Source organism: Sebastes umbrosus, chromosome 22 (assembly GCF_015220745.1).
Source record: "Sebastes umbrosus isolate fSebUmb1 chromosome 22, fSebUmb1.pri, whole genome shotgun sequence".
NCBI classification, from domain to species: Eukaryota; Metazoa; Chordata; class Actinopteri; order Perciformes; family Sebastidae; genus Sebastes; species Sebastes umbrosus.
Genome location: NC_051290.1, coordinates 1,719,660 through 1,747,567, shown reverse-complemented (window position 1 = coordinate 1,747,567; position 27,908 = coordinate 1,719,660). Strand labels below are relative to the sequence as shown.

General features: G+C 35.8%; 2 protein-coding genes across 5 annotated transcripts; both read left to right on the top strand.

Annotated features, from left to right (window-relative positions):
- The first annotated feature begins 688 nt into the window (after positions 1-688).
- On the top strand, positions 689-24,604 carry LOC119481865 (basement membrane-specific heparan sulfate proteoglycan core protein-like). Of its 4 annotated transcripts, none has more exons than XM_037759177.1 (8): positions 689-786; positions 20,400-20,481; positions 20,885-20,908; positions 21,978-22,325; positions 22,533-22,579; positions 22,943-22,972; positions 23,801-23,870; positions 24,021-24,604. In XM_037759177.1, exons 2-7 carry the CDS (start codon positions 20,421-20,423, stop codon positions 23,849-23,851), a joined length of 561 nt encoding a protein of 186 aa, XP_037615105.1. In that variant the 5' UTR covers positions 689-786; positions 20,400-20,420; the 3' UTR covers positions 23,852-23,870; positions 24,021-24,604. The 4 variants fall into 4 exon arrangements, with proteins under 4 accessions (XP_037615105.1, XP_037615102.1, XP_037615101.1 ...); XM_037759175.1 differs by having other exon boundaries at positions 698-786; positions 20,320-20,481; XM_037759174.1 differs by lacking the exons at positions 20,400-20,481; positions 20,885-20,908; positions 21,978-22,325; ... (2 more) ...; positions 23,801-23,870; positions 24,021-24,604 and adding exons at positions 889-979; positions 3,069-3,092; positions 3,956-4,303; positions 4,596-4,639; positions 6,409-6,926 and having other exon boundaries at positions 694-786.
- LOC119481540 lies at positions 7,977-15,211 on the top strand. The gene is made up of 6 exons (XM_037758611.1): positions 7,977-8,157; positions 12,424-12,774; positions 12,862-12,900; positions 14,139-14,215; positions 14,624-14,761; positions 15,143-15,211. The coding sequence occupies exons 1-6, from the start codon at positions 8,106-8,108 to the stop codon at positions 15,209-15,211; spliced, it is 726 nt and encodes a 241-aa protein (XP_037614539.1). The 5' UTR covers positions 7,977-8,105.
- Positions 24,605-27,908: the final 3,304 nt, after the last annotated feature.

Below are 27,908 nucleotides of genomic sequence, written 5' to 3'. Positions count from 1 at the left end.
GCATTTAAAACCTGCTTTATAATAACAAAGACAAGAAGATCTCACTTTTTTACAATACGGGACCTTTAAAACGTATCTTTACTGTACCAGAGAGAGAAGAAATTATGAGCTGAGTAATAAAAGAATAACTTCAATCAATCATTTATAATTCAAGTATAAGACAAGAGGAAGAGGCCTACACTGTTCAGGTTAGGACTGCCATCTACTGGGAGGTTTGAAAATTAGCAGTTTCATACATATATTAAGGAGATTTTTAGGCCTTTTAACAGACTTTACAGTGTCCCACATTAGGAAATCAAGATTTGTCTGAGAAAACCTGGCATTAGAGTGCTGATATGTCTACCATTTCCTTAATGACTGTGATATCTGCATTATATATATATTTTTTTGGTTTGATTAGGACACATCCTGGAGATTTCAGAGTGGTACTGGGTTTGGATTTAATGTATTGACTTCATATCACAATATATTCCAGAAGTTTGAAATGCAAAAATAAAATGAAAAGCGTTTTTTGGACCTATGCAATGCTTATTATTTAGTAATTATTATTTATGCCAAGCTGGGTAATAACACTGTGTACATATTTATCAAGCACTGCACTGCAAATATTAACAACAATGTTTGTTTGTGGTTGCTAGGATAGGGTTAAAAAAACAAAGAAGCCAGTCCATAACGCCACACCTGTTACCTTGGCATACCTGTTTACCTGTCGGGCAGTCTGCCTGTCTTCCTCTGACTGCCAAGCAATACCTTTAGTTAGAGAGAGCTCTTCACCATACAGCCCACGTGAGGACGAAAGTGAAAGCTTCACAATGACGCAGACGATTTTTCAATTCCCTAAATGTTCAACACGATATTTAACATGTTTTCAATCTTTAAAAAAAACAGATTGTCTACGTCGATTTAGAGATGAAGGGGAAAATTGGACTGATTGGACTCACTGGACTGATTCTTTTTCTTCTGATCAACACGGCCAAAGGTACTAATTTTAAATTATATAAAAATGTACACCAATATAATGGTTTTGATTTGGGTGATTACTCTGTTTACTTTTGCTTTTGATTTGACTGTACGAATACTCTGACAATGCTCAAATATCAACTTGCCATATAAAACATATACATTTCCCTATTGTTTAGTATTCCCGAGCAGCTATTGGTCCATTCTTTCATGTAAATAATGTCCATGTTATAACCATCCATAAACAATCACAACTTTACTGATTCACATGAAAGAGGGAAGGAGGGATTGCATTTAGGCGACACATTTGTTGATGTCAATGATGATGTTTTTCTCACCTTTAAATAATAATAATAATAATAATAATAATAATAATGATAATAATAATAAAAGTTATTGGGGATGTTGTTTCTGACATTATGTATTTTTAAGAAACAAAACTGTTGTGTATTGACAGCCTAAGTGTGTCCTCTCTGAAATACCGTCACGCCAACTTGTTGTGTTGTCATTGTAATCAGTTCCGAGTTGAAGATAACAGCAATACGGGCCCAAGTGTGACTCACCCATGGTCTCATGTTTTCTTTATCACCTCCTTCCAAGGTGGCCTTGGAAGGAGGTGATAAAGAAGTAATAAAAAAAAGGCCTGATTTCACCGGCGTTGATTTGTTGGTTTGTTTGTTTGTCCGTTAGCAGGGTTACTCCAAAAACCCGTGATGAATTTGAATGAAAGTGTGGTCCAATGAATAATCCATAAAATTTTGGTGGTGATCCAGATCTTGATCGAGATTCAGGAATTTTTTTAGGGATTCCGATCAGCCTGAGCATTAAAGGTCCCATATCGTGCTCAGTTTCAGGTTCCTACTTGTATTTCGTGTTTCTACTAGAACATGTTTACATGCTGTAATGTTAAAAAAAAACTTTATTTTCCTCACACTGTCTGTCTGAATATACCTGTATTTACCCTCTGTCTGAAACGCTCCGTTTTAGTGCATTTCAACGGAATGGCAACGGAATTGCGTTTCTAGGCAACAGTTTGGGTCCATGTTTACTTCCTGTCAGCTGATGTTATTTACATTCACTGCAACAGGAAATAAACTGGGACACATTTAGAATGTTTACGTTTAAAACCGTGTAATAGCCAAATATTGTATATTTGTGACATCACAAATGGACAGAAATCCTAACAGCTTGTTTCAAACACACAATTTCTGAATACGGGCTGTGTGTATTTCTCCGTATATTAAGCGTTTTGATAGTTTAAAAGTATTTATATAGCATTTAAACCAGCTTTATAATATAAAAGACATATACAACTGTCACTTTTCACAATATGGGACCTTTAAGACCACAGGGTATAACACATGCGCAGTGTAACTGATGATGCGTTGATGACGACTTCTGTCTCTGTCTTTCTGTAACAATTACGCAGCATTTTATAATTAAATTTGTTAAATTTAACCTCTTAATTTGTGTTTTATCTCAAATGGAACTCGAAGGAAAGAAAGAAATTGAACGCTTTTCAGATCAAGATCATGATCTCACCGTCACGAGAATATCGATCGTCATGAAATCTCTTACGGAAAAGTACTTCAAGTTTTTTATGATGTATACTTAAGTAAAGTTAAAGTATAATACCAAGTTTACTTTATGTAGTGGGTATACTTATATTAGTATACTAGTAGTATACTTGTAAGCGTACTACTTTAATACTTCTTGGGACTAAATTGGGCCACTTTTTTGTTTATAAAATAATACTTTGCATGTCCTTTAAGTGTAAGAATAGTAAATGTTGAGTACACAACTAGTTTATATTTAAGTCTTATTTTGTAACAACTATACTATAAGTATACAGATAGTTCACTAGTTTTATACTTGTAAGTGTACTACTTCAATACTTTTTAGTTTATAAAAGTGTACTTTAAAGTACACTCTCAGTAAACTACTTCTATATCCTTCCTTGTGTCACTAAGTCACTGGGTAATGTGTGTGGTTTGTGGTTTTATTATTTTGTCAACATTGTGCATCTAAAGTTCAAAGTTAATAGTTCAGATAAAGCTCTCTGATCTGCTCGAAGTCTAAATGCTATTGTTTTTTCATTTTGTCCACAGGTCAAGAGCACGGAGACGAGTGCAGTAAGTAAAACTATGTGCTGTCTTTACATTATAATGTCCATGCAGATGGAACTCATCCTGTCTTTGGCAATGAACTTCTTTCGCTCAGGCTCTTGAAACAGTGCTGCTACAAATATAAACTATAAAAAGAAGAACACGCAAATATAGGAATAAAATATAATATATACAAATTATAATAAAATATAATATAAAATACAGTACTGTGTATTCACTGGATTATGAGACAAACGGTCCCTGGATGAACATTTTGTGTCTCTTTGTAGTCTTTTTGTGTCTCTTTGTAGTCTTGTTGTATCTCTTTGTGGTCGTTTTGTGTCTCTTTGTGGTCGTTTTGTGTCTCTTTGTGGTTGTTTTGTGTCTCTTTGTGGTCGTTTTGCATCTCTTTGTATTCTTTATGTTTCATTGTAGTCTTTTTGTGACTCTTTGTTGTCTTTTCATGGTTGGTATGTGTCTCTTCGAGCGACATTTTAGATGAAGGCCAGGGGGCCCCTGACACACTTTGGGCCCGATAGTGAATCATCCACCATATCTCGCTCTCTCACTCTTCTCTTTATGAAACTGTTATAAAAGGAAACACACATACCTGACCTGATCTTACCGGTAACACTGTGATCTAATCCATTCCCAAATCTACAGCAATGCAAAACATTATGAATATTAGATTTGCATTCATCAGGTGGAAACAAACATGACTCCAAATAAAACTACTGTTGTTTCATAGCCGATCTACTGTATAGACAAATGTTTGCTAACAACTTCCCCATATCAACTTGAAAAGGTGTATTTCCACTTCTTAAAAGACATGTCAACCCTGTTTGAGTTTACATTACTAGATAAAGGCTTTATCTTGTTTCTCGTTACAGAATATATTCAGTTAATTTGCCCAGAGAGCCATGATGCAGCAGTCGGAGAGGCCGTCACTTTGGACTGTCACTTCGAGTCTCAATGTGATGTGCAGGACAAAAGTATTGTATGGATGTTCAACAACAATGACCAAGTCCTGGTTTACAAAAGTAGAAACTTTTCTCCTACTGATCAGGCAGATCGTTTCAAAGGCAGAGCTTCTGAAGACAGCAGCTGGAAACCAACCGAAGGGAAACTTGCAGTGAAAATCTCACCAGTTGAAATAACTGATGCTGGAACATACACCTGCTCTGTTGGAACTGGAGGCTCCAAAATCTCCTGCTCTACGAAACTCAACATTAAACAGCGTAACTCACTTTCATTGCTTAACATATATGTAGATGAAAACCTGACCTATGGGCCTAGAGGCCACTAGAGGTCACATCCTAACTTAAACACGGGTCGTAATAAGATGCAGTATTAAATAACCTATGGGGTCGTATTTTGCAACAGTCTGGATCAGACAGAAAAGCCTCACCGAGTCACGAGCATGTAGCTGTAGACTCATTCTCAAAATGCCTCATCATCCACAAAATGGTAAAGTAAAAGCCTGGAGAAAAAATTGTGAGTACTTAATCACCTTTGTCTTTTTTTCAGAAGTTGAGGAAAAAGGAAAGGAAGGAAAGCAGGCCCAGGGCAAAACCGTAAGTAAAATACAGAAATGCCAGATAACTAAGGAGAATACATGTACGTGAAAGAAGAATGTATGTACAGGACTGTCTCAGAGAATTAGAATATTGTGATAAAGTTCTTTATTTTCTGTAATGCAATTAAAAAAACAAAAATGTCATGCATTCTGGATTCATTACAAATCAACTGAAATATTGCAAGCCTTTTATTCTTTTAATATTGCTGATTATGGCTTACAGCTTAAGAAAACACAAATATCCTATCTCTAAATATTAGAATATTTCCTCAGACCAAGTAAAAAAAAAGATTGATAACAGTAAAACAAAATCAAACATTTGAAAATGTCCATTAATGCACTCAGTACTTGGTTGGGAATCCTTTTGCACGGATTACAGCATCAATGCGGCGTGGCATGGAGGCAATCAGCCTGTGGCATTGCTGAGGTGTTATGGATGCCCATGATGCTTCAATAGCGGCCTTTAGCTCATTTGCATTGTTGGGTCTGGGTCAAAGCACATCCACAAAAAGTCTGTTGGAAGGGGGAAATGTGGCAGGAAACGCTGCACAACCAAGAGAGATGACCGCAGCCTTAACAGCATTGTGAAGAAGAGTCGCTTCCAGAATTTGGGGGAGCTTCAAAGACAGTGGACTGAAGCTGGAGTCCAGGTATCAAAAGCCACTGTTCACAGACGTGTCCGGGAAATGGGCTACAATAGCCGTATTCCCATGGTCAAGCCACTTCTGAACTCAAGACAACGGAAGAAGCGTCTGACTTGGGCTATGGAAAAGAAGCACCGGACAGTTGCAGAGTGGTCCAAAGTCCTCTTTTCAGACGAAAGCAAGTGTTGTATTTCATTTGGAAGTCAAGGCGCCAGAGTCTGGAGAAAGGCTGGAGAGGAGCAAAATCCAAGTTGCTTGAAATCCAGTGTGAAGTTCCCACAGTCAGTGATGGTTTGGGGAGCCATGTCAGCTGCTGGTGTTGGTCCACTGTGTTTCATCAAGTCCAGAGTAAATGCAGCTGTGTACCAAGAGATTTTAGAGCACTACATGCTTCCGTCTGCTGAAAAGCTCTATGGAGATGAGGATTTCATTTTCCAGCATGATCTGGCACCTGCCCACAGTGCCAGAACCACCAGTAACTGGTGTACTGCCCATGGCATTACTGTCCTCGATTGGCCTGCCAATTCCCCTGACCTGAACCCCATAGAGAATTTGTGGGGTATTGTGAAGAGGAAGCTGAAAGACACCAGACCCAACAATGCAAATGAGCTAAAGGCCGCTATTGAAGCATCATGGGCATCCATAACACCTCAGCAATGCCACAGGCTGATTGCCTCCATGCCACGCCGCATTGATGCTGTAATCCGTGCAAAAGGATTCCCAACCAAGTACTGAGTGCATTAATGGACATTTTCAAATGTTTGATTTTGTTTTAGTTATCAATCTTTTTTTTTACTTGGTCTGAGGAAATATTCTAATATTTAGAGATAGGATATTTGTGTTTTCTTAAGCTGTAAGCCATAATCAGCAATATTAAAAGAATAAAAGGCTTGCAATATTTCAGTTGATTTGTAATGAATCCAGAATGCATGACATTTTTGTTTTTTTAATTGCATTACAGAAAATAAAGAACTTTATCACAATATTCTAATTCTCTGAGACAGTCCTGTATGTATGTATGTGAACGGAGAATATATGTGTGTGAAAGGAGAATGTATGTAAAAGGAGAATGTACTGTATGTATGTGCGAGTGCCAGAATGAATTCTGCCATCCCTTCACCAGGTCTACTTCCCACCCATTGAAGTGAACATCATTAAAAGATCTAACCGCTCATTTGAATGTGTGACGGAAGCAAACCCACCAGCAGATTTCACCTGGAGCAGATCCGACCAGTCGTGGCCTCAGTCTGGTGTCAGCGCAGAGGGTGCAACGCTACAGTTTCTGAGCATGACCTCTGACCTGAGTGGTCACTACCAGTGTGAAGCATCTAACCCATATGGAAGAAAACGTGCTACCATCTATATGCACCTGACTTCAGAAGAATGCTCTGCTTCTTGGGTTGCTCTTGGAATTTTGTTTTTCCTGAGTCTGGGTGCCTCTGGTGCTGTTGCAGTGTGGTGCATTTATAAGTCTGGGAAATGTCGAACGACAGACTGGAAACACGTGGAGTGAGGAAGAAGGTCTAGAGGTCTAGACATCTGTAGAATACGTCACAGACAGTGAAGGTGATCTATTTACTGTATATTGACATCATATCAGCTACATTATTACAGTTTACATGTCTATATCTGCAAAAAAAAGTGAAGATCTATTTTTAAATCAACACTTCCTGCTTTCATTTCAAAATAAAAGCCCTCAAGCGTTTTTTTTTTTTTTTTCTGTGGACAGAATTCCTTCATTTGTTAACACAAGGCTTTTATTCTGAAATATGTGCAGGACAGCGTTGTAGAACATGCAGTGACTTGGAGATCTCCATGAATGAATATACTATGGGCTTTTAATTGTGGATTATTACTAATATTTACAAATTACCACACGCTTCTTAACCTTTCTCTGTTTAAAATAAATATAAATGACATTTATATATATATTACATTTAAATTTTTGTCAAACTAAGTGTCGTAGTACAACTAAGAAGAGACCATTGATGTGTGAAGTGATTTCGGTGGTACTACACTGTATAATACTGAAGTTATTGAATACTTTTGTCATTAAAAATTCAGCAAAATTATGCAAAAGCATATTTTCTCATACTAAGTATCATAGTACAACCATGAGGTGACCATTGATGCGTGAAACAATTTTGATGGTACTACACTGTATAATACTGAAGTTATTGACTTTCTTTCCCAAGAAAAATTCACCAAAATTATAAATAAAATCACAATTTTCCAAACTAATTAGGAGGAGATCATTAATGTGTGAAGTGATTTTGATCATATTACACTATAATACTGAACTTATTGCATACTTTTGTCATTAAAAATTCAGCAAAATTATGCAAAAGTACATTTATCCAAAATACGTGTTGTAGTATAACAAACAGGATACCATTAATGTGTGAAGACATTTTTGTAGCACTACACTTTATAACAGTGAAGTTATTGAATATTTTTCCCAATACAATTCACTAAAATTATGCAAAAGCACATTTTTCCAAACTAAGTACTGTAGTACAACTATGAGGACACCATTGATGTGTGAAGTGATTTTGGTGGCACTACACTGTATAATACTGAAGTTATTGAATATGTTTCTCTTTTTGGTGTTACACTTTGAGGACGGTCCCTAGGAAGTCCGAATGTGTTTCCTTAACTTTACCAAAGTGAAAGAGAAAGTAATTACTAATCACAAGGTCACTGTGTTCTTTGCAGAAAGCCTCACCTCAATATGGATTGTATTTGATCTTTTTTTAATCCTCCAGAAAGCGTGAAATCATCTCGGTGACATCTACAGCAGCTCAGTCCTCTACAGCCACCATGAAGCCTCTCATTTGGCTGTTTGCTCTGTTTTCTCTGTTGACTGTAACAAGTAAGTGTTTCCTACTTTAAGATGACCTGTGTGTTCACTCAGATCTTTATCATGAATCAGACACTCTTAGTGTTATTCTACAGGTAGAGTTTAAACCATGAAGACCCAGATTATGTTAAGAATATGTTCAAAGTTACCTACATAATTATGAATCAGCTACTCAGATCTATTTAGAAACGTTTGATTACCAGAGTATGAAAGAGGATTAAGGATAGGATACCTGTGACGTGTGAATTGATTGAGTATTTTTCGCATTATAAATTCACCAAAATGATGTAAAAGCATATTTTTCCAAACTACATGGTGTAGTACAATCAGGAAGAGATCATTGATGTGTGAAGTGATGGTACTACACTGCATAAGGCTTAAGTTATTTAATTTTTTTCCCAATAGAAAATCACCAAAATTATAAAAAAATCACAATTTTCCAAACTAAGTGTTGTAGTTTAATTAGGAGGAGACATTTTTGTAGCACTACACTTTATAACAGTGAAGTTATTGAATATATTTCCCAATAAAATTATGCAAAAGCATATTTTTTTCAAACTAAGTGTTGTAGTACAATCAGGAAGACACCATTGATGTGTGAAGTGATTTTGATAAGAAATAAATAAGAATTTATTTTTTAAATGTACAGTATACCGTGTTTCTGCAACTATGGGCATTTTTAAGTCCCAACAAAGACATTTTGAATTTATGTTTAAACATTGAGGACTTTTATGTTTAAACATCAGATGTAATTATTTTTCCACATCGAGGACAAAATAAAATACATCTGAGATTACGAGAATAAAGTCATAGGTTTACGAGAATAATAAGAATAGAAGAATAATATTATAAAGTAGTAATTTTACCTGTTATTTTAGTGAAGAAATAGTGTGAAAATGAAGAACTTTGAGCATCTTGTGAAGTTGATACTTTAGTTAAGGTTTCACAAAAAACTAAATCTTTTGGCTCATCAGCAGCACATTAACATCAGTATCAGGACCTTGAAAAGATTGTGCAAGAAACTGAGTTTATTCTGAAGAAGGAACCACACAGACCTGATGGAGAAACTGACTCTTCTGTGGAGAAGGACATGACTTTTTTTCTCTTAAAGTTATGATTTTATTCTCATAATATTACATTCTTTTTTCTCGTAATATTATGACTTTATTCTCATTAGATTACGACTTTTTATCGTAATATTACAATTTATTTTTCTTGTAATATTATGACTTTATTCTCATTAAATTATGTCTTTTTTCTCGTAATATTATGACTTTATTCTCATTAAATTACGACTTTTTATCGTAATATTACAATTTATTTTTCTTGTAATATTATGACTTTATTCTCATTAAATTACGACTTTGTTTCTCGTAATATTATGACTATATTCTCATTAAATTATGTATTTTTTCTCGTAATATTATGACTTTATTCTCATTAAATTACGACTTTTTTCAAGTAATATTATGACTTTATTCTCATTAAATTACAACTTTTTTTCTCGTAATATTGCAACTTTTTTTTCGTGAAATAGTATGACTTTATTCTCATTAAATTACGACTTTTTTATCGTAATATTATGACTTTATTCTCATTAAATTGTGTCTTTTTTCTTGTAATATTATGACTTTATTCTCATTAAATTACGACTTTTTATTCGTAATATTATGACTTTATTTTCATTAAATTACGACTTATTTCTCGTAATATTATGACTTTATTCTCATTAAATTGTGTCTTTTTTCTTGTAATATTATGACTTTATTCTCATTCAATTATGTCTTTTTTCTCGTAATATTATGACTTTATTCTCATTAAATTACAACTTTTTTCAAGTAATATTGCAACTTTTTTTTATTAAAATAGTATGACTTTATTCTCATTAAATTACGACTTTGTTTCTCGTAATATTATGACTTTATTCTCATTAAATTATGACTTTATTCTCCCCTGAATGTGGCCCTAACACTCCCTCGTAGTATCGTAATTGTGTGTTGGATGTTTTAAGAGTTAGTCCATAATAACAAGCATGTAAATGAGTTTAAATTATGGCAGCTTCAGTACTTTAAAGATGCTTATTGGATCTCTGAATATAAAAGCACATTTTTGCTCCGTCTCTTTAAAAATAAATAAATAGCTCTGACCACAAATCCTGTGAACTCAGATGATCTGATCTGATCTGATAAAGCTGGTGTGTGATTAAGTGGCTCAACCGGTATTTGTGGTGTGTGATTTGTAATGTGTCCTGACTTGTGTTGTGCTTCGCTGTTTTTGGCCCAGAACTCAACAGACTACTCATCAAAACATAAAGAATCATTGGGTGGAGTCTGGTAACAGGGGGACACTTTTTGCTAAATGATTTATAAGAACATTAAATAAGCTATGCATGATATTTTTTATAATATATTGGCATGGCTGTGTTAAATATTTATTTGTTAAAAAAGTATAATTGTTTATCAGCAGGTTCCCTCTTGAGCTACGACACAATATAAAGACTAACTACTACCTTTAATGTGCTATATTAACAACACCATTATAAATCCTTTTAATTAATCATTAACTAATCATGCAATAAAATGTGATTGGGAGTCACTCATTAATTAATCGTTCACTAGCAGTTAGTTCCTCATTTGTTTTTGTTTTTTATTACGTAATCATTAACTAATCATTTACTAATGATTACCTACTCTATAAAGTGTTACCCATTTTGTCAAAATTAGAACATCAAAAAATGCATTAACATTTCCTGTAACTAGGTCTTAACATCTCATCTAGTCAGGTCTTATTAAGTCTTGTACTACCTTCCCTTCAAACACTGTCTGCAATGCATACTTTAAGATTAAGATTTTGCTCTGATACATATCTCAGCCATGCAGGGGTCAGCAACTTTTACTATCAAAAGAGCCATTTTAGGCAAAAAACAACGACAACAAAAATCTGTCTGGAGCCGCAAAACATGTGATCATTGTGATGAAGGTAACACAGTTTATAGTCTAAGTATATAGTATATAAGTTTAATGCAGTGAGGGCCAAAGAGACAATGTACTACGGAGTATTAGGGCCACATTGAGGGAAAAAACATCTAAGATTTACAGAATAAAGTCATAACTTTACGAGAAAAAAAGAAAATAGCACGTAAAATTACTACTTTATAATATTACGACTTTATTTCTCGTAAACCTATGACTTTATTCTTGTAATATTTTGACTTTATTCTATTCTATACGCCGAAAAGAAAAAAATATACAATAACTTCACTGTTATAATGTGTAGTGCCACCAAACTGTCTTCACACATCGATGGTCACTTCCTGGTTGTATTATAATATTTAATTTGGAAAAATATGCTTTTGTATAATTTTGGTGGATTTTTAATGTGAAAAATATTCAATAACTTCAGTCTTTATGAAGTGTAGTTCCACCAAAATCACACATAAATGGCCTCTTCTTGGTTTTACTACAAAACAAAAACAAACATAGTTTGGAAAAATGTGATTTTGTATAATTTTGGTATATTTTTCTTTTGATTAATATTCAATAACTTAAGTCTTATATAGTGTAGCGCTACCAAAATGTGTTCACACATTGATGGTATCCTGTTTGTTGTACCACAACACTTATTTTGGATAAATGTACTTCTGCATAAGCTTTATGCGGTTAAAAAAAAAGCCATTGTTTGTGTTTTAACACCGTTTCGCTCATGAGTTATTGATCTAGGAAGTTCGAATCTGTGAATATCATAGCACTGCAAACTTTAAACATAAATTCAAATTTTCATTGTTGGGACTTAAAAATGCCCATAGTTGCAGAAACACGGTATACTGTACATTTAAAAAAATATTCTTATTTAATTCTTATTTAGTCTTGCATTTATATTTAGCAAACTTAATAGATCCCACTTCTCAGCATTTTTTCATTAACTTATTTTCACAGTGGTTATATAGGCTATTGTATGTATTTCATTTCTTATTTTTTCTTATTATTTATATTTTTCTACATATATATTGGGTTATATATTGTAGCATTATGTACATAATTTACATGTTACATACTACTTTATTTCTATTTTCTTATATTTCTTTATGTTTTTATAGAAGAGCAATTGTAATGTCCCAATTTCCCCGCCGGGATCAATAAAGTATAAAGCTACTGATTGTGATTCTGAAAAATCATTTCTCAAATTGGACAAGATCAGCCATCCTTGTTTTAATCACGAGAAACAAGGTGTTCAGTGACGCTGCAACAGGAAGTCTAAATGCAATGTTTGTTTCCCCAGGAGAGGCTGATGTGATTGCCTCACATGATACCGTTAACGTGGTAGACGGTGAAGACGCCATTCTGCCATGCCAGCTGAAGGAGACGTTCAGCTCGACTATATCAGTGTTATGGAAACGCAATGGAACCATTGTGCACTTGTATCGAAGTAAGGCTGACGATCTAGTTAAACAGGACAAGAACTTCGTAGGTAGAACATCTCTCTTCCCTGATGAATTGGCCAAAGGAAACTTTTCACTAACTCTGACCAACGTGACTGAATTGGATGCAGGAAATTACACCTGCGAAGGTCGAGTTAACGACCTCTCCGGCAAAGGTCTGGTCAGACAATGCAACGTTAACCTCATTGTTGGTGAGTATGCCAACTGAATACATATTAAAATTAAATTTTATCTCTTAAACACAATTTACACATTAACAATTTAACATATTTTTTCAGAGCCAAAGCGAAGCAAAGGAAATCCGACAAATATTCTTGGTAAGTAATATTTGTACTAGTTGGGCAACTAATCTAAAATATTCATAACAATTGTGCATTTTGTGATAAAAGCAAAGCATTTGGCACATATGTAGGTTTATATGTTATGAAAAGACATAGATTTTGGGGCGCTGCAGATTTATATTTATACTGGCTTCCTGCCAAATTAAGGATTGAATTCAGAATTCCCAACCCTGTCTCCTCCAAAATTACATTCCCATACAACTACACTGCATTCTCAATTACTTTTCGAGGAAAACATATATTCCTCCCAGATTACAGTCGCAGTTTTAAAAACATGGTTAATGTTGTAAATTTAAACAAAACAAAACAAAAAAAACGCAACAAAACTTCTTGCTTAGGTAAAACATCATAGTTTGGCTTAAAATAAGTGTGTTTGTTATATTATTTGAGTTACGAACGTAAATTGAAATAAGTGAACGTTGACTTTTTGTTGCACACGGTCTACTGGGTGAAAGTTTGTTTGACCCATACATCCACCCGACCTCGTCCCTACGCGGACTTCCGTGGACTTTTATTACAAACATATTTGTGATACGTAAAAAAAAACAAAAAAACAGTCCAGGAGAAAATATGTTTCCCTCTATACGGAATTGACAATGTCGTTTTGTTGAATGGGAACATAACTTGGAGACCAGGCTGCCCCTTGGCTTTACGGAGTTTTATAGTGAGTTTAGGCTCATTCTTCATCTGTCCGACCCACAATTACCGTTGTTTTCAAAGAAGAAGCTGTGAAATCCCACTGTGCTCTACCTGCTCGGCAACAAACAGTTAACAGTTAACAATTAGAGACTAGCTGGTGAACATAGTGTAGCATTTAACAGTTAAAGAGACAGATATTTCCCTCAGGAGGTGGTGGAGACCAAAAACAGAGCTAAAAGAGATAAAATATTGGACTTGCATTCATCAGGTGGACACAAACGCAAATTAATCATTATGTTGTTGGATGTGTAAGTAAGCAACTGTTTGCTAACATGTTCAACATGTCAACTTTAAATGTGATGATGTGTCATGGTGATGATATATGTTGTGTTGATAACTCAGTTATTACAGGTTTAAATATTTACTAAGATTAATTTTCATTGTCTTGTGAAACACTTTACCACCCAAATGAACCAATATCTCATCATAAATGAGTTAGTTCAGTATTTTTCTCAAAGAGCACATTGTTCCCACAGTGAAGAATAAATCTTGACAACTTTCCTTTATTCTTTCAGGACACCGGGATAACCAAAATACTGACATCGGCGCTAAAATAGGCATTGTTATTGGCATTGTCATTGGCATTGGCATTGTCATTAGCATTGGCATTTACATATGGAATAAATATATAAGTAAGTAACACATTTCTCCTCTCTTTGTTTTCCCTATTTAAAAGAACAGGTTCGCAATTTTTAAGACTGTCTTAAATCAATAAGTCAAGTGCCGATATGTACAGTGTAATTGGTTCTTCAGGTTTGTCACTGTTGTTTGAAGGCAGACTTGAAAAATTGTGAACCTATCCGTTAACAAATAGATGCGTAGGTCAATGAAATGTCACTTTTCCATAAGTGAGTCAAAACTGACCCGTATTAGAATCAATAGTTTTCATCATAAATGCGTGTTATTTTCACAGATTTTATGAATTATTGAAGATCATTTATGTTTATTTGTATTTAGAACACATTATTACACTTTTACATTGTTTTCATTTCTTCCACAGCGCCAGAGCCAGAGGCAGGGCCAGCACCAGAGCCGGCACCAGCACCATTACCAGCACCAGCACCAGAGCCGGCACAAGAGCCAGCACCAGAGCCAGAACCAGAGCCAGAGCCAGAGCCAGAGCCAGAACATGATCCCAGTGAGTAATAAAAGGGCTGAACCCTACAATGTGCAAGCAGATATAACCCCTATCATTCGTCCTCCAGTTCCTCAGTTATGTTTATTTGCAATTATAACACAATAAAACAGTCACTCAGTTAGCAAACTTGATGGCTTAGCTCAGTTGCTAATGGGACAATGAGTTCACAAGGTATATTCAAAAGATGTATTTGTACCATTGAGTCCTGTCTCTGCAATCCACTGCTTTTTGGCGGAGCAGTTTTTATTCCGGTGACACACAGATAATTAGATGACTGCATATTAAACCTTTAACCATTTGTTTACCAGAGTGGTCAGAACAGAAAGTGCTCCTGAGCCATTTTGAAAGGCACTGACAAATAACCTGTTTTGTGTTGTATAGGTCCGAGTCCAAGATGGAGAGGATACACCAGGCAAAAAAGCAAGGAAACGGACAATCCTGAGGCGATAAATCTGATGAACAAGGGAAGCACCAGTGACGGTAGAACCTGAGCACAGCTCAGCTAAAAACGCTTTTATTCCAGAGAGTCCAGATCTCTGTGTCTCCTTGCCCCTCTCAAACAAAGAAGAGTTGAATCTCGCTCAATCGCCCCTCCCTGACGGTTCAGAGCAAAAACTGTGATTTTATTCATCTCAGATCGTGCCTAACTTTGGCAGATCATAACATATCAGGTATGAAATTAATCTGCAGATGCTCTGGTTTAAAATGAGACCAAACTTGTATATGGATATCAGTTTTTGAGCCACTACAGAGAGTCTGCCTGCAACAGACTAAGGTAAGGCTTGTTTTTAGCCTAGCCGATTGCTGGAAATGCTTTTTGCTACTTGTAACAGCCCTCTCTTCTCCTCGCCACCAAACACCTCCAACACCGTAGCACCTTGAAACTACAGGAAATATACAAGAAAAATACATTTACTATTTATACAAACGACACCATAACACAATCTACAGTTTCACATAATTAAATATGATTAATACAATCAGAAGTGCAAAAGGTGATTAAAATACAACTATAAATACATACCAATATAATGATGTTATTAATGATATGAGTTTGTACAATGTAAAATTAATGGCAAATGCCCTTAACAGTTAAAAATGTGCATGCTACTCTAAGATAAACCACCCAAACCATCCACAGACTTAATACAATAATAATAGAAATCTCACTGAAGAAATCACTGATTCATCACCCATGAAATTACTTTCATAAGCAAACTAACTCAAAATACATTTAAACAAAGAAAGAATCAACTGATTTTTCGACGGTGCTACATGCAGCGCAAACAAATGGACCAAAGAAATGTTTGAATGAATCAACTCACACCTAGGGTTGTACCTGTAACAAAAGCAAGGAGGCTCCTCAACATACCTCATTCCGCTGACCAAGGGCGTTAACCAAAGATTTACAGGTAGTTTCTCTCCCGATTCATTGACTGACGCAACAAGGGAGGAGTCTGCCACTTTGAAAGTACAGTTAACTACATAGGTTTGAGCTGTCACAATTCAAATAAATAACATAAATAACCACAACCAGCAGCAAACAAATACTTATAAAAGAAATGGATAATAATACATATAAACCAGTTCCATTGCAATAGGCAGTCATTTCTGATCTCTGATGTTCTAATTAGCGGTCAGTTACACTACTGAAGCCGCTTTTGATCATTTGCTAAGAGAACTGAGGAGTCAGCAGTCAATGACGCTATAAAACAGTCAATAAAACAGTTTTTTAAAAAAAGTGTGAATCACTGCAACCACGAGAGGTACTTGGGCATAAAGTCGTAAAAGAGCACCAAAAACATAATAGGCTGATGTGTCCAGTATACTTTACAGACTATACACAAATACATGACCTCCCATCAGGCGGAGATAAAATCCCAGATAGCACATTAAGCACAGATAATTTTATTTACCCTTAAATGCAAGTCTTTAGTGACCCACCCTTATGAAAAAGTAGTATACTTCAAGTTCAAGTAATTTAAGTAAAGTTCAAGTATATTTCCCAAGTATACATTATGTAGTAAGTATACATATATCAATGTACTTATAGTAAATGTACTTCAATACTTCTTGGGACTAAATTGGCCCACTTTTTAGTTTATAAAGTATACTTTTAAGTGTACTTTAAGTGTATGTTGTGTTATTTGTTTATGTTTTCCATGGAATTATTGCAAACTTTCCATCCAGATTTTCCAACAATGTGATATAAAAATGATGCGGCTCTCGAGAGCTGAAATCTCTGATATGTGAATGTGATTTTGTAATATTCTTGAGGGAATTGTAAATGCAGTACACAAGTTCACAAGTTATTTTTTTTATATTTGTGTAGCTTTTGATACATTAGATCAGTATTTTATTAACCATCTCAGGGATAGAGTTGGTATCTCAGGTCCCGTCCAACAGAATCATCTCCCTACATTTTAACTCTGCATCATCCGTCTTACACTTTGGAATTGATTGTACTAACTAAGTAGTTTTGTTGTCTAAACCTCACTAAGAAGTTTTGTTGCCTAAACTTCACTAAGAAGTTTTGTTACCTAAACCTAAGTAGTTTCGTTACCTAAACCAAACTAAGTAGTTTTGTTGCCTAAACCTAACTAAGTAGTTTTGTTGCCTAAACTTAACTAAATAGTTTTGTTACCTAAACCTAACTAAGAAGTTATGTTACCTAAACCTAACTAATAAGTTTTGTTACCTAAACCTAATTATGTAGTTTTGTTGCCTAAACTTAACTAAATAGTTTTGTTACCTAAACCTAACTAATAAGTTTTGTTACCTAAACCTAATTATGTAGTTTTGTTGCCTAAACTTAACTAAATAGTTTTGTTGCCTAAACTTAACTAAATAGTTTTGTTACCTAAACCTAACTAAGAAGTTATGTTACACAAACCTAACTAAGTAGTTTTGTTACCTAAACCTAACTAAGTAGTATTGTTACCTAAACTAAACAAAGTCGTTTTGTTACCTAAACCTAACTAAGTAGTTTTGTTGCCTAAACCTAACTAAGTAGTTTTGATGCCTAATCCTAACCAAGTCGATCTTTTCCTAAACCTAACTAGGCAGTTTTGTTACCTAAACCTAACTAAGTAGTTTTGTTGCCTAAACCTAAATACGTTTTTTTGTTGCCTGAACCTAACTAAGTAGTTTCGTTGCCTAAACCTAACTAAGTAGTTTTGTTGCCTAAACCTAAATAAGTTGTTTTGTTGCCTAAACTTAACTAAGTAGTTTCGTTGCCTAAACCTAACGAAGTTTTTTTGTTGCCTGAACCTAACTAAGTAGTTTCGTTGCCTAAACCTAACTAAGTTTTTTTGTTGCCTGAACCTAACTAAGTAGTTTCGTTGCCTAAACCTAACTAAGTAGTTTTGTTACCTAAACCTAACTAAGTAGTTTCGTTGCCTAAACCTAACTAAGTTTTTTTGTTGCCTGAACCTATCTAAGTAGTTTCGTTGCCTAAACCTAACTAAGTATTTTTGTTGCTTAAACCTAACTAAGTAGTTTTGTTGCTTAATCCTAACCAAGTCGATCCTTTCCTAAACCTAACTAAGTAGTTTTATTTTGAAAAGACTGTAGCGGAAATTGACACTTGTCACGTGTTGCTGGACATTCGTAGGAAAACGCACGGAAAATACTTTGCTGAAAGTCGTGCTGAGTGTCACAAAAAAAATGGAAATTCATGTCTATATACACGAATCAAAGAGATTAAATTTCATGACAGTCTCACAAAGTGCTGTGAGACTGTGTTGTGTGTAATGTATGCTTTATCCACTATATCGTATATAAAATGTACTCATATACTGTAATTATTGTACTGTGACACCAAAAGTGATTTTTCTAAGCGGTGACACTCAGAGGTGAAGGTGCTGAAACTGCAATTGTTAATAAAAAAAATTGTTTCAGTATTTATGTGACATATTTCTTACATTTTTAATCAGGGTCGGCTCTAGGCCTTTTGGTGCCCGAGGTGAAATTCGGTTGTATCATTGTTTAGTGTTGTTAATTGATTTCAAATAATATATATATACATACATTGGCATCAAGCAGCATATTTGTCCACTACCATGTAGATAAGAGTATTAAATACTTAACAAATCTCCCTTTAAGGTACATTTTGAACAGATAAAAAATGTATTTGCGATTAATCGTGATAAATCATTGACACTGTAGCAGAGAGAGGAGAAATCAAGAGCTGAGTAATAAAAGAATAACTTCAATCAATCATTTACAATTCAAGTGTAACACAAGAGGAATGGGGGAAGGGACTGCCATCTACTGGGAGGTTGGAAGACCAGCAACTAAGTCATTGAGAGAACACAAAACTACATTAATGAAACCAAACACAATATTTTAGGAAATATTATACAAAAAAGATATTTAAAGGGATAGTTCGGGGGTTTTCTTAGTGTGGTTATATGACCTACTGTATGTGGGCGGCCCAACCTAACTTCCGTTTCCATGGAAACTAGATTTGTTTGGCTTTGAATAAATCTTTTACTGTGGTATTTGTAAGTGTGGGACAGACGCATTTAGATGAAAGAAAATCATATAAATGAGTTGTAAACGAAAAAAATAATTTGAATATAGTGTAAAGTAATATGTATATGAAACAATTCCTTTTGGAATAATGTCATATTAATATTTGAATTAGCTCATTTTACGTAGGGTGAGTTGCTGTAAAGTGGGACGCCTAAGCTCCGGTGGGTGTCCTCAAACAAATAAACGACAATAAAACTATTGATATTTAACGTCTTTCTAATATGCCTAAAATGCTTCAAAACTATTATAGTCTTTATTAATTATTTTCTATTCATTTAGTATTATTTATAGTCTTATTTTTTTGTTTGAAGTTGTTTGATTCTCCATGTAAAATCCACATCTATAGGCCAAGGTTTTGTAACAGCAATAACATTGTAAGTGAGATTGTAAATGAGATTACACATTTAGCCTGGAGTGTTTCCTACATTAATTAAGGTGATTTTTAGGTCTTTTAACATCTTCTCAGTGTTCCACATTAGGAAATCAAGATTTGTCTGAGAAACCTTGGCATTAGAGTGCTGATATGTCTACCATTTCTTCTATGACTGTGATATCTGCATTATATATATATATTTTGGTTTGATTAGGACACATCGTGGGGGTTTCAGAGTGGTACTGGGTTTGGATTTAATGTATTGAGTTCATATCACAATATATTCCAGAAATCTGAAATGCAAACAAAATGTCCCCTATTAGGCTAATTTACCCTCATCTCATCATCGAGACCACAGACATGAAGACAAGTGGGTGTTTGGACCTATACAATGCTTCACACATTTTATTAAATCACATTATTTAGTAATTATTTCTTTATGTCAAGATGGGTTATAATATTTATCAAGCACTGCACTGCAAATATTAAAAAAAAATGTTTGTTTGTGGCTGCTAGGATAGGGTTAAATAAAACAAACAGAAGGAAGTCCATACCGCCACACCTGTTACCTTGGCACAGCTGTTTTCCTGTCGGGCAGTCTGCCTGTCTTCCTCTGATTGCAAAGCATACCTTTAGTTAGAGAGAGCAAGTAAGAACGAAAGTGAAAGCTTCACAATGACGCAGATGATTTTTTAATTCTTACATGTTTTCAATCTTTAAATCAAACAGATTGTCCACGTCGATTCAGCGATGAAGTGGAAAACTGGACCTACTGGACTGATTCTGTTTCTTCTGATGAACACCGCCACAGGTAAATGATATCAACCAGAGCTGTATACAGCCGATATTGGATTATATATAATCGTGTTGATTAGGGTGATTACTCTGCTTACTTTTGCTATGTGTTAATAGCTAAAGAGCAGATGGCCACGGGATATAAGTTTGTTATAAGGGTACTACCTTTTAGTTTATAAAAGTGTACTCTAAAGTTTAAAGTACACTCTCCGTAAACTACTTTTACTACTACAACTACTAAACTTTTACTACCTCGGCTTGAAACATTGGGAGTGTCACTAGGTCACTGAGTAATGTGTGTGGTATGTGGTTTTATTAGTTTGTCAACATTATGCATCTAAAGTTGTTGGAATAGTTCAGATAAAGCTCTCTGATCTGCTCTAAGTCTAAATGCTCTCGTTTTGTCATTTTGTCCACAGGACCAGATCACAGAGACGATTGCAGTAAGTAAAACTATGTGCTGTCTTTACATTATAATGTCCATGCAGATGGAACTCATCCTGTCGTTGGCAATGAACTTCTTTCTCTCAGGCTCCTGAAACAGTGCTGCTACAAATATAAACTATAAAAATAATATAGGAATAAAATACAATATATACAAATTATAATAAAATATAATATGAAATACAATACTGTGTATTCACTGGATTATGAGACAATCGGTCCCTGGACGGACATTTTGTATCTCTTTGCAGTCTTTATGTGTCTCTTTGTAGTCTTTTTGTCTCTTTGTAGTCTTTTTGTGTTTTTTTTGTATCCCTTTGTAGTTGTTTTGTGTCTCTTTGTAGTCGTTTTTTGTCTCTTTGTAGTAGTTTTGTCTCTTTTTAGTCCTGATGTTTCTCTTTGTAGTCATTTTGATTCTCTTTTTGGTTGTTTTGTGACTCTTTGCAGTTTCTTTGCATCGCTTTATTGTCAGTTTGAGTCTCTTTATAGTCATTTCATGTTTCTTTCTGGTCATTTTGCATCTTTTCATGGTTGGTATGTGTCTCTTTGTGGTCTTTTTGTGTCTCTTTGTAGTCTTGTTGTATCTCTTTGTAGTCTTTATGTTTCATTGTAGTCTTTTTGTGACTCTTTGTTGTCTTTTCATGGTTGGTATGTGTCTCTTCGAGCGACATTTTAGATGAAGGCCAGGGGGCCCCTGACACACTTTGGGCCCGATAGTGAATCATCCACCATATCTCGCTCTCTCACTCTTCTCTCTATGAAACTGTTATAAAAGGAAACACACATACCTGACCTGATCTTACCGGTAACACTGTGATCTAATCCATTCCCAAATCTACAGCAATGCAAAACATTATGAATATTAGATTTGCATTCATCAGGTGGAAACAAACATGACTCCAAATAAAGCTACTGTTGTTTCATAGCTGATCTACTGTATAGACAAATGTTTGCTAACAACTTCCCCATATCAACTTGAAAAGGTGTATTTCCACTTCTTAAAAGACATGTCAACCCTGTTTGAGTTTACATTACTAGATAAAGGCTTTATCTTGTTTCTCGTTACAGAAAAAACTAAGTTAATTTGCCCAAAGAGCCATGAAGCAGCAGTCGGAGAGGCCGTCACTTTGGACTGTCACGTCGAGTATCAATGTGATGTGAAGGACCAAAGTATTGTATGGAAGTTCAACAACAATGACCAAGTCCTGGTTTACAAAACTAGAAGCTTTTCTTCTGATGATCAGGCAGATCGTTTCAAAGGCAGAGCTTCTGAAGACAGCAGCTGGAAACCAACCGAAGGGAAACTTGCAGTGAAAATCTCACCAGTTGAAATAACTGATGCTGGAACATACAACTGCTCTGTTGGAACTGGAAGCTCCAAAATCTCCTGCTCTACGAAACTCAACATTAAACAGCGTAACTCATACTTTCATTACTTAACATATACATGTATGTAGATGAAAACAGCCTATAGGCCAGTCTGGATGAGACAGAAAAGCCTCACGGAGTCACGAGCATGTAGCTGTAGACTCATTCTCAAAATGCCTCATCAGCCACAAAATGATAATGTAAAAGTCTGAAGAAAAAAAATGTGAGTACTTAATCACCTTTGTCTTTTTTCAGAAGTTAAGAAAGAAGGAATGGAAGGAAAGCAGGCCCAGGGCAATACCGTAAGTAGAATACAGAAATGCCAGATAACTAAGCGCACTTGCATACATTTTTATTCCCACACTGTATTTATCACATGTACCCTTAAAATAATCTTTATAATTTATCTCTATTAATATTCTTTTAGTCGACCAAATTTATAGCACTGTAATATCACATTTAAGCGACATCTGATTGTTATATCACTGTAACTAGAGGATAGGCCTGTACTAATAGACTTTTTTAAAACAAAGTGTTCAATGATGCTGCAAGAGGAAGTTTAAATGCAAAGTTTGTTTCTGCAGGACCGTCTCATGTGATTCTCTTGCATGAAACATGTTAAGTATTTTTTGGGGTAATATGTTTTGTCATTTTTTCCCCCACAGAAAACGAGCCAGAGCCAAAAAAGTATTCCGGTAAGTGCTTTACTGTAGCCATACAGATGGTCTTTCATTCCTCGTTATACAGGCGTCCTGTTAAATTAAGGATCAAATTCAGAATGTCTCTAAATACTTTGAAGTTTAAGATTTGTGGCGAGCAAACTTTTGCTGCCCTGGCTTGCTTATTATAAAACAGTCTCCCTCTGGAGGTCAGATCAGCATTTTAAATGTGATCTCAAAACCTTTTAAATGTTTCTTCTCAAAAGGCATTTCGTTGATGATACCCTGCTCTGATTTGTTCTTATTCTTTAACAATTTGTGCTCGTCTTTAATTCAAAGTGGCTAGGATATTTCATAGTAGCAACATTTGGATAGTGTTGGAGTTTCCTCATTGGCTGTTGCTCTTTCAAAAGGAAAGAGCAGAGTCCTTTATGCAACTGAGCCCGTCCAGCGCGACGCGTCTGGCTCACGAATCTGGCTCACGAATCTGGGTCCAAGCTGTGAAACTAGGCGATCTAGTTCTAAAATGAAACCAGATCCAGTAGTGGCGTCGCCATTTCTCTATTAAAATGTTTCCAGAAGTAGATTTTTGTGGATTGTTTAGACAGAATAACAGAAAATTTACAAGCAGACCGCCATGTTGTGTCCTGTTTGAAATGTCGAGCAGAAAATCAGGGACCAATCAGGTGTGTTCCACGATAGGGTACGTCACCGCTGGAACGGCCAGTTGAGCGGAGCTTATTTTCTGCAATAAACCAAAACCCAATGGCCATCATCAGCCATATACTCGTTTTGACCGAGTCTTGTTTATTTTGGAATCCCACAGTGAAGAGCAATCTTAACATCTTTCCTCTATTCTTACAGGATGCTATGGTTATATTGGTATTGGCTATATCTGCATTGCTGTATTTCTGAAAACAATATGGAAAGATCAGTAAGTCACACTCATTCTTTTCATTTTCCCCATTTAAAAGAATAGGTTCGCAAAAAGTCTGTCTCTGTACCCGTATGTGTAATGTTTAACACGTTTTTCTTGCTTAAAAGATCTATTAAAAGATGCCTTACTGGGTGATGTGTCGTATAGGTGCAAGTCAAGACAGGAGAGGACGCAACAGGCAAAAAACAAAACAATCCTGAGACGATGATGAGTCGGAACAATATGGGAGACACCAGCGACACTATTCGGCATAACTCACCAAATGAAATCCAAATATTTCTAATATAGCAGGTGCCTCCAATAAATCATCCTGGTTGATGACCCTGTAGCCAACTACTAACTAACAGCAGGGCAAGACTACACAAAATTAGTTAGCCATCTGTATGTTTACTGTGACACTAACCGGGGCTGTACGGTCCGTGTCCGTTTCATTGTTCGTTTATTGGATTAAATCATCAAATAAGTGGCAGAAATGAGAACATTTCGGTTTCATCCTCCCCGCGGCCAGGAGACCACCACGCCGGTAGACGGACCGTCAGTTAGCAGTTAGCTCAAATTCAGCCAGTGCAAACCCAGCACCGGGAGTCACAGGGGCTACCTCCTCGTCTGAGAAGTGAATACAATGCTGAAGTGTCTTAAACCTGCATTCTCTCTAACAGCCAGCAGGGGGCGACTCCTCTGGTTGCTAAAAGAAGTCTGATTGTATAGAAGTCTATGAGAAAATGAGTCTACTTCTCTCTTGATTTATTACCTCAGTAAACATTGTAAACATGAGTTTATGGTCTCAATCGCTAGATTCAAGTCTTCTTCAATACAGCATGATGTTCATTTAGTAAATGATGGTCCCATTTAGAGTCAAATAGACCATAAAGCAGGGGATGCTTTAGGGCGGGGCTACCTTGTGATTGACAGGTCGCTACCACGGCGTTGTCCGGTCTGGGAGTTGTCCGTGTTTTCATCTTACAACTTTAACTCTTTCACTGTGTGGTTACAGTTCATCAAAGTTAACTGTAACATTTTTGGTTACCTAATAATGTCTTATTCAATGTTCGATTGTACTTAGCTACACCCTCTTGCATCACTTCTGGTTGCTAAAACCAAGATGGTGATGGCCAAAAACCAAGATAGTAACGGTCAATAACCAAGATGGAGACGGCCAAAATGCCGAACTCAAGGCAAGGCAAGTTTATTTATATAGCACATTTCATACACAAAGGCAATTCAAAGTACTTTACATATATAAAAACAAGATAAAAGAGCATTAGAGTGTGTCTAAGCTGTGTAGCAGCAACAGAAAGTTTGATGAACCGGCGGGGAGTCGGGTAAGTTCCCCCGGTGCTGGGGTTTGGACCCGCTGGCTGAATTCGAGCCATACGCTAACCGAAGGTCCGTCTCACGGAGCTGCCGCCAGCTCTCCTTCTCAGTTGTTTTCTTGTTTCTGCCACTTTGGATTTAATCCAATAAACAAACTATGAAACGCACACGGACCACGGATGCATTATTGACAAGCCCTCGTGGCAGCTTTACTTCTTGGTTCTCTCATGTTGGACTGAGGACAAATGTTCTTTTTTTTATGTTTTAATCAGATCAAACACCTTGCACCCATTTGTTTTTAACCATATTTTAGTGTCAAAATGCCAAAAAAAATTATAAAAAGCATTGTTTTTCCTTTGCTATGCTAGAGTGTTAAATGTTTTATTCACGGCCTGCTGGATGCAAGTGATCATGGATAATGTTGTGTTCTCCTCTTTGACCTCATGATGGCTCTGTTGTTACTCTAACTTCAGACAATGATGAGTAACGGTACGTGTCCACAGTGGCGTTTTTTATCGCGAGGGATCGCCTCGCTTCCCTGCGTTGGACGCTTGGTGGGCTGTCATTAGACACAAGGCTCCTGATTGGACGAACACTTTCCCTCCGTTGGCTGCTGCTCCCAGCTTTCAAACCGGAAACAACATGGAGGCTCGTTTGGAAACTTTCTTCTCTTATTTCACAAAAATAGTTCACTGAAATGTGTTTCTGAAAACATTTGAGGCGAGAAATAAGCCACACAGCTGAATCTGTCTTTATTTTGGATCGACAACGTTTATTTTAAAAGATTCCCGGGAGTTTCGAGAGGCGGCGAGTCGCATCGGACGCCCCTGATTTGCATAAAGTAGACTAGACCTCAACTTAATGCAAATGAGGAGCGGGCGTCGTGACGCTTCGTTTCTCGAATCGCGCCGCCACGCTACCAGAATGCATTGCGACGGCTGCTTACATAGACAATGAATGGGAAGCTTGGAAAGGAGCCTGTGGATACGTACCATAACTTTTACTTTAGCTACTTTTACGGTCAAGGTGACGTGATGGGCTACAGGTTGAGTTGCAGAGCAGCATTTTCTTTGATATTTGAGTTTTTTTGATGACGGCAGCTCTGAGAATAAAGATGCACATGAGGCACAAACCACGTTGCAATTAACACAAGCAAGTGATCAAATTGTTGATTTGTTAATGTTGATAATACATATCATTCTTATATATATCCTTAATAGATGCCTTAATCAGCATTACATAAGTCCCGGGGCACTACGAAGTTATGTAGGAATGTTTGAGCAAAAATGACTGCTATGTTTTCCATGAAATAATCGCAAACTTTCCATCCAGATTTTCCAACAATGTGATATAAAAATGATGCACCTCTCTGATATGTGAACCTGATTTTATAATTTTCTCGAGAGTAATGTAAATGTAGGGGACAAGTTCAGAAGTTGTTTTTGATATTTGTGTAGCTTTTCATACATTAGATCAGGATTTTATAAACCATCTCAGGGATAGAGTTGGTATCTCAGGTCCCGTCCAACAGAACCATCTCCCTACATTTTAACTCTGCATCATCTAATAATAATATACAATAATAATAATACATTATATTTATATAGTGCTTTTCATGAAACTCAAAGACACTTTACACAGTTAGAAGGATCATGAATAAGGACATCATAATACATAAAACACAACATGAATCACACATTAAAAGCAGTTCTAAAAAGATGAGTTTCGATTTGTGATTTGAATGCTTTTATTTCCTTATTACATTGTTTTACTATTTTATTTCTATATTTGTTTTTTACTGTGTTGCTCTGGTTTAAGTTTTTTCACCACCCTGTGAAGAACTTTGCAACAACCGTTCTGAAAAGCACTATATTGTATATAAAATGTATTCATATTATTATTGTACTGTGATACCAAAGCGAATTTTAAGCTGAAACATTTTTCTTACATTTTTAATCATTTTTTAGAAAGTATATTTACTGTGGTAAACCAAACCTGTGAACACTGATTACTGATTAGGAACATACATATGCAAATTGATTGTAATGTACGATGTTGTAATATGTGATTTTATGTATTTTTTTTTCTGAAAAGCCTAACAAGGGATAAGGTCTGTGAACTGGCTACGGCTAGAAGTCCTATATTCATTGCATAGGTTGCACTTTAAGTGTAACAAGACCTACATGTATTGTCACTGTCAAATAAATTAATAAAATAAATTAAAATGTCTTTCTTTCTTTCTTCATTTGTCATCAATGCAGAAAATTAGAAAGGTTGCCATCGGCATTTTTAAAAAAAAATATTATTTTTTATTTTTTTTAGAGGGGGACCAGAAGGTGACGCCATAGACGACCGCTTATATTTCCTATGCCTTAAACCGGCCCCCGTTTTTAATCAAATGTAACGTTTCCTGCCTCATGAAATGACAAGACCATTGAAACGTTTGAAGATGTGTACACAGACGACACATTTGCTTGTTTAGTTTAGATGTTATTAAAAATGGTTTGTTGTTGTTTTCCAAGGAAGAATTTTACACATTTTATCCAACTTGAACTGCAAAGCAACACAATATAGTAAAGTTAGAGACGCTCCGCTGACGGTGAATTTAAAACTTTGGAGACAGATTTTATTCACAACAGACAGAAACTTCACTCAACAACCAAACCACAATAGTTTCCAGTCAATGCTGCGGAACACAACATATAGGTCAGTCATTAAATG

Excerpts from the sequence above, each read along its gene's own strand:
- LOC119481540 (XM_037758611.1), top strand. The coding sequence starts at position 8,106 with ATGAAGCCTCTCATTTGGCTGTTTGCTCTGTTTTCTCTGTTGACTGTA. Across the intron at positions 12,901-14,138 it reads AAATCCGACAAATATTCTTG|GACACCGGGATAACCAAAAT; the intron begins GTAAGTAATATT and ends TTATTCTTTCAG. Across the intron at positions 14,216-14,623 it reads TTGTCATTGGCATTGGCATT|CGCCAGAGCCAGAGGCAGGG; the intron begins GTCATTAGCATT and ends TTTCTTCCACAG.
- LOC119481865 (XM_037759173.1), top strand. The coding sequence starts at position 910 with ATGAAGGGGAAAATTGGACTGATTGGACTCACTGGACTGATTCTTTTT. Across the intron at positions 4,304-4,592 it reads GAAACTCAACATTAAACAGC|AAGTTGAGGAAAAAGGAAAG; the intron begins GTAACTCACTTT and ends TCTTTTTTTCAG. Across the intron at positions 4,640-6,408 it reads AGCAGGCCCAGGGCAAAACC|GTCTACTTCCCACCCATTGA; the intron begins GTAAGTAAAATA and ends TCCCTTCACCAG.